The sequence below is a fragment of the Helianthus annuus genome, chromosome 12 (assembly GCF_002127325.2).
Source record: "Helianthus annuus cultivar XRQ/B chromosome 12, HanXRQr2.0-SUNRISE, whole genome shotgun sequence".
In the NCBI taxonomy this organism is placed as follows: domain Eukaryota; kingdom Viridiplantae; phylum Streptophyta; class Magnoliopsida; order Asterales; family Asteraceae; genus Helianthus; species Helianthus annuus.
The window spans coordinates 12,565,487-12,572,419 of record NC_035444.2 but is presented as its reverse complement, the minus strand read 5'-3'; the positions used below and the strand labels follow the sequence as shown (position 1 = coordinate 12,572,419).

General features: G+C 38.8%; 1 protein-coding gene across 2 annotated transcripts; it reads left to right on the top strand.

The window, feature by feature from the left end:
* Window positions 1-424: 424 nt before the first annotated feature.
* LOC110894138 (receptor like protein kinase S.2) lies at window positions 425-4,565 on the top strand. Of its 2 annotated transcripts, none has more exons than XM_035980790.1 (6): window positions 425-1,558; window positions 1,726-1,886; window positions 1,977-2,181; window positions 3,212-3,443; window positions 3,582-3,735; window positions 3,852-4,554. In XM_035980790.1, the coding sequence occupies exons 1-6, from the start codon at window positions 511-513 to the stop codon at window positions 4,146-4,148; spliced, it is 2,097 nt and encodes a 698-aa protein (XP_035836683.1). In that variant the 5' UTR covers window positions 425-510; the 3' UTR covers window positions 4,149-4,554. The 2 variants fall into 2 exon arrangements, with proteins under 2 accessions (XP_035836683.1, XP_021997017.1); XM_022141325.2 differs by having other exon boundaries at window positions 426-1,558; window positions 3,846-4,565.
* Window positions 4,566-6,933: the final 2,368 nt, after the last annotated feature.

Sequence of the window (6,933 nt, the reverse complement as noted above, 5' to 3'; positions counted from 1 at the left end):
GCCCAGAGCACTTGAATTTTCCGGATCGATGCCGCCCCTTAATGTAGGTAAAAAAAAATTCCGTTTTATAAAAGTACAGTAAAAATATTAGGATACCCTGGATATTTCTTCTAGTTCCGCCAGTGGATTGAGTGGTGGAGTATGTCAATTAACAGCTAGAGAACATGCAACTTCCACTCCGGTGGCAATTCACCAGCCAATGTTGAATGACCACCTGCAGGCAACCAAAACCCCTACTTCACGCTATACTTTTGTGGAAAAGACAAGAATTGGTCAGTTATATCATATTTTCTTATAAAGCGTGTTTCAATCAACAAAGTTGAATGGTTGACCTATACACCCCAAAAAACGCGTATCAATCTCTTTCAAATGAAGAAGAAGCCACATCATCAGTCTGCATTCTTAGCTATAAGAATGCTCTTTGCAATGATTATACATGTACTAACACCATCTTCATTCTCCACCTAGTTTATATCCGTAATTTTCATCATATAAGTCTATAATATAATCATGTCGTCTCCAAGCACTCACGGACTTGAATCATCCTCATCCGTAGAGGCGCCACAATTGTGTCGTCAGTTTACACTTTCCGAGATTCAGGTAGCAACAAAAAACTTTGACGAATCATTAGTAATCGGACGAGGAGGATTTGGCAAAGTTTACAAAGGAAACGTCACATATGGGACAACTCTTATGACAGCCGCAATAAAGCGGCTGGATTCAACTTCCAATCAAGGAGCACTGGAATTTTGGGCTGAAGTTAAGATGCTTTCTAACTTAAGGCACTGTCACTTGGTGTCGTTGATTGGTTATTGCAATGATGGGCAAGAGATGATTCTTGTTTACGAGTATATGCCCCATGGAACTCTTGAAGATCATCTCCACAAACGTGTAACTTCTCTAACCTGGATGAGAAGGCTCCAAATATGCATAGGAGCCGCTCGGGGGTTAGATTACCTTCACACAGGTACAGGTATTAAGCATGGAGTTATACATCGTGATGTTAAGCCGTCAAATATATTGTTAGATGACAGTTGGGCGGCTAAGATTTCAGATTTTGGATTGTCTAAAATAGGTCCAATAAATCAGCCATGTACATATGTGAACACCGTGGTGAAAGGCACATTTGGATATCTAGATCCGGATTATTTTTCAATGGGTAGGCTCACAAGAAAGTCTGATGTGTTTGCCTCTGGGGTTATACTGTTTGAAGTATTGTGTGGGAGAAAAGCTATAGATAAAAGTCTTGATGAGGAGCAATGGGGTTTGGTAAGATGGGTTCAAGACTCTATTGAAGAAGGTAGGCTAAAGCAAATTGTTGATTCCAATATAAGGGGGAGAATATCCCCTAAATGTTTAAAAGAGTTTGCTCAACTAGCCGAGCGGTGTTTGCATAGCCATCCGAAGCACCGTCCTACGATGGCCCAAGTTGTGGTGGGTCTTGAGTATATTCTAGCCTTACAGGAGAAAGCAAACAGTGCACTGAAGCCTGCAGGCAGGACAATATTCGGGAAAAAGATACCCGTGTTTGTCTTTACATCCAGTGGGGAAAACTCAGGTATCATGTTTTCGAGCTTTCGCTGTTCAGTTTACCTCTTTAATTTTAAAACAAGTATTAGCCATACCATTTTTTTATCATCTCTATATCTAACAGCTTGTTTAACCATTTAACTTGATTTTTTTTTTTTTTTTTTTTTTTTTTTTTTTTTTTTTTTTTTTTTGTAGATGGAAGTATAAGTTTGAAATCCTTGAGGTACCACCTTGATACAATTCAAGGTGAAAACCACATATTTCGTCGGTTTGATTTTGATACAATCCAAGTTGCAACTGAAAACTTCTCTGAAGCTAATAGAGTTTTTCAACTTCGATTTAATTCCATGTACAAGGTATCCATAATTATATAACTGTTTACATGCTTTATAAGCCTTTAATTCCTTTTGTTTGCAAGAAACTCTCAACTTGGTTTCTCTTTTCAGGGAAGACTACAAAATGGACAAGATATAGCAATTGCTGAATCATTTTCCAATAGATTTATAGAAAATCATATGCGCGAGGCATCCATACTGGTGAAGTGTGAGCATGAGAATTTGGTCAAGATGCTTGGCTATTGCTTTGAAGGAACGAAAGTGTTTTTCATATATGAGTTTGCAACTAATGCGAGCCTTCATCACTTGCTACATGGTATGATTTTTCGTTTTAAAATGTTGCAACTAAGCCTGGCAAAACTGGTGGTCAGGTCAGTGACGGGTCAAAACATGTTAAGACCAAAATGAGTTTAGGTCAAAATGGGCGGTTTTTTTTAAACAAAATATCAAATATAGCTCGTATGGACTTGGATTGAATTGTTGAAATGAGTCATTTAGATAAAGATAGTAAAAAAATTGGTGGAGGTAGCAACGATGGTGGCAGAGGCGTCGGTGGTGGGGGAGGCGGTTGCATTGTTAGGTGGTGGAGACAAACAATAGTCGTGGGTGGTGCTAACTCATTTGGACCCATTTTAAGCTATCAAATTTTATTAGAGTGACCTGTTTTGATCTGTTGTATAATTTGACTCGACCCAAATTGACCACTGTCTAATTTTAATCGACACAAAAGAACCCCCATATGCAAAATATTTTGACCAAATCAACCTACTTTTTGGAGAATGGGTCTTGATTGTCACCCTTAGTTACCACTCTTGGGAACACATACCAGATTTTACGAGCAAGCAATGTTGGGGAAATTTCAGAAACCGGATGACCAGAGAGGCGTGTAATCACTCTCAGATCAAATTATTTCGGTGGTTCACCCGAATAATTTAATCGGATACAATTCTGATTATGAGAAATTGAACCAGGGTATGTTTTTGCGTGAATTGTATGAACCAGAAGAGAAGGATCAAAAACTGTGTATTCGAATATGGGGTGTTTGCAGATAACTGGCAGTTATATTTTAATTTAATTTAAATTGCATTAAAAACATGCCTTAATTTTTGTCTGAAAAATTAGGACGAATTTTCACAAATTTTATTTTCTAAGGCATTTTCCATAAAGCAATTTAATTAAAATAAAATTTTTCCAAGCTCCCGCACCTCCTAACTTGCTTGATGTGTATTATAATTCGTTTTGATCACCAAGTCAATCCCCAATGACACTAAAATATCTAACAAACAATATATAAATTTGATGGACAAAATGTTGACAAATATTGTTTTCGTGATATGTGTTTGTAGATCCTATGTGTATTCAGTTGGAGTGGAATAAACTGTACAGAATAATACTAGGTGTTGCTAGGGGACTTGTTTACCTTCACAAGCATGCTCCCATACCGATCATACATGGTAATGTAAGACCAGGGAACATTCTTTTAGATGAAAGTTTCGACCCCAAGCTATCAGATTTGCGGTTCGCAACAGCAGTCAACGAGACTGACTGTGTTCATGTTAATGCGGTTTCTGGGACCCTGTAAGTAAACAATAATTCACTTTACAACTGTCGTTCTTTTCCTGGTCATTTTTTGAAGTCTTAGGTTGTTTTTTTACAACGAACCCTTCTAATCTAATGAACCCTTCTGATCATGGCTAATACCTGCACATGTGGCAGTGGTTACGGAGCACCTGAGCATTTGATATACGGAGTTTTGTCAACCAAGGCAGACGTATATAGTCTTGGTGTGTTGATTTTGGATACTATGACTGGGCTTGATCAGAGGTCGTACGCTTTTCGGTCCACCGAATATCCTTCCCTCCTTGAATATGTAAGTATGATTATGGATCATCAAGACTTGTTCTTGTGTAACCTGTATTTCATATAATAGAGGCATTCCGACATTTTCAAAACAAACCCAGTATAACCAACCTTTTGTAGGTACAGAGAAATTGGTTGGAAGGAACACTTTCAAATACAATCGATCCCAGGATGGATGTGGATTCAAATTCTATCACAAGATTTTTGGAGATTGGATTGTTGTGTGTTCAACAAGATTCGGCGGATAGGCCAACAATGGAGGAAGTTGTTGCCATGCTTCTTGGCAGCTCATCTCTCACTCTGCCTGTGTCGAAAATGCGAGCAATGGTTACAAGAGAGCGTTCAAGCAGTAGTAACGCCCCTGTTGATGATTACGATACTAGTGCAGTTGAGGAATTTATATCAGATTTATCCCCCAGATAGCCAAGCACTATTTTTAAAACACTGTACTTGTTGGGCTCAGGGAAAACCGTTTCATGGCTTGTCAGGCTGTGTTGAAGGCAGAATTAGGGAAAGTCGCTAAGCATGAAAAAGCTTGTGCTGAGAACCAACATATCTTCATTCTCTTTGTCTTTGATACTTTTGGGCCCCTTGCCTCGTTCACAACAATTTCTCGACGTCGAGAACCAGAGTTGTTTTGTTTTCGGTAGAATTGGGTTTGCTAAAGGGGTTGCGGCGCAACTTGTTGTCCGTTTACCTCTCATTGTTATGTAAGTTTCCAAAAATATTTATGCATGAAACTTAATAGGTAATAAAAAACAGTGTATCGTACTACCAAACTTCCTATTTTATGATGTGAACTGTTAATTTATTACTATTTAGTGAGAAAGTTAACTCAAATTGGTTCATTGATGAAGTGGCATGTTTGCTAAAAGTTTTCATTTTTAAATTTTTGCTAGTATAACAAACACTGGCCGACTCAAAAAAACCTGATCAGTGTTGACCCGAACTGGATCTTGATCTCTAAATGAGCGTGATAAACTTGAATAACAATAACTTGTAATAACCGAATGAATGTATATACAAATCGAATTGAGAGTAGTAAGTGATTACAAATGAAATTACATGATCCTATTTATAGTTTTCTACGGGTACGAGTGAATGGTTGCGTCTCTTCGTGAAAAGTCATGTCTCTTGGATGTGTGGTTGTGATCAAATCTCGAAGAGGTGTGATGATCCTTGTCCGTTCAATCCAACCGGTGCGTCTTTTCTTTCCTTGCCTTGGTACCGATCGGAAATGATCAAAGAGAGGAGACACACCTTTTCGCTAAAGGTGGTAGTTTCCAACTTCCAGTTTGTCAATTTCGGTCCTCGTACTTTATAACCGCTAAGTAACATATATATTCTAACTATCTAACTAAGTGTGGGATATTAAGAGATTAACCGGTTTCATTCACCCCCTTAATCTCGAACATCCATAAGTTGCTTTAAGTCTTGAATTCTGAGCAGTTCCCTCATTGTAGCAAACTTGATCCTTGCTAGTGCCTTTGTTAGTATATCTGCCCGTTGTAGTTCTCCACTTATGTGTTCCACAGTGATATCTTCGTTTTCCACACATTCTCTTATGAAGTGATAGCGTGTGTCAATGTGCTTGCTTCTTCCATGAAAGACTGGATTTCTCATGAGTGCTATTGCTGAAACATTATCTACTCTGAGTGTTATCTTCTCTTCCTTCCAGCCTGTGATTTCACTTAACAATCTTTTAAGCCATAGTGCTTGACATGCTGCTGCGGTGGCTGCCATAAATTCTGATTCACATGAAGATAGTGCCACTGTTTGTTGCTTTTGTGTACACCAGGTTATAGGTGATTCTCCGAAGTAGAATACCAGACCAGTTGTTCCTTTACCTTTGTATGTATTAACTCCAAAACTACTGTCACTATAACCTGTGATCTTACATCCTCCTTGTCCTTTGTAGATGATTCCATGCTCTTTAGTTCCTTTGATGTAACGTAGTATTTGCTTTACTGCTTTCAGGTGTTGTTCTTTTGGTTCTTGCATGAATCTACTAAGCAGACTGACTGGGTAACATAGATCTGGCCTTGTGTGCAATAAGTACCTGAGAGAACCTATCAGGCTTCTGTAATGTGTTGCATCTACTAGATCTCCTTCTTCAGTCTTTGTTAATTGAGTTCCTGGAGTCATGGGTGTCTTTGTGTCGTTGCAGGATAACATATCGGCGTCTTTGAGTATCTTGTTGATATATCCTGTCTGCTTGATGCCTATCTCACCCCCTGCTTGAATTACTTCTATTCCCAGATAGTATGCTAGCAATCCTAGATCGCTCATATCAAATTTGTTCTTCATCTGAGATTTGAAGATGTCTATCTCCTTTTTTGATGTTCCAGTGACTATCAAGTCATCAACGTAGACTCCAACTATTAGCGTAGAAGCTTCATTTGTTCTTGTATAGATTGCGTTCTCTAAAGTACACTTCTTGAAGTTAAGTAACTTTAGGGTTTGATCTAACTTCGTATTCCAAGCTCTTGGTGCTTGTCTCAATCCATACAGTGCTTTTGATAGTCTGTAAACCTTTCCTTCATTTCCTGGCTTTACAAATCCTTCTGGTTGTGATACATAGACTTCCTCCTTGAGGTCTCCGTGTAAGAATGCAGATTTCACATCTAAATGATGTACCTCCCAACCTTGATATGCTGCTAAAGCCAACATTAGTCGTACTGTTTCCATACGTGCTACTGGTGCAAAGACTTCGTCAAAGTCTATTCCGTGTTGCTGAACATATCCTTTTGCAACTAGCCTTGCCTTGTGTCTGACAATGTTTCCGCTTGCATCTTTCTTAGTCTTGAATACCCACTTTAAACCTATTGCCTTGTGATCTCTTGGCAACTCCGTTAAACTCCAAGTGTTATTCTTGTTTATTGAGTCTAACTCAGCCTTCATTGCGTCAATCCATTTTCTGTCACTAGATGCTTCCTTGTAATTCCTTGGTTCTTCTTCAGCGAGTAATAATTCATGTGGATCTATTTGAATTTCTTCTGTCTCTTCATACAGGTCTTCGAGACTTTTTAGTCTTACTGGAGTGTTGTTAATACTCTCTGTTGTACTTTCAGAGGTAGATGGACCTCCACTTGATAAACTGCTTGAACTTCCTGCTGAGTTCTGATTGTACGAATGTGCTGGCGGGGTTACATAGGAGTCTTGTTCTTCCGTCTGATCTATTCCTGAATCGTCATGATGTGGCCCGCCA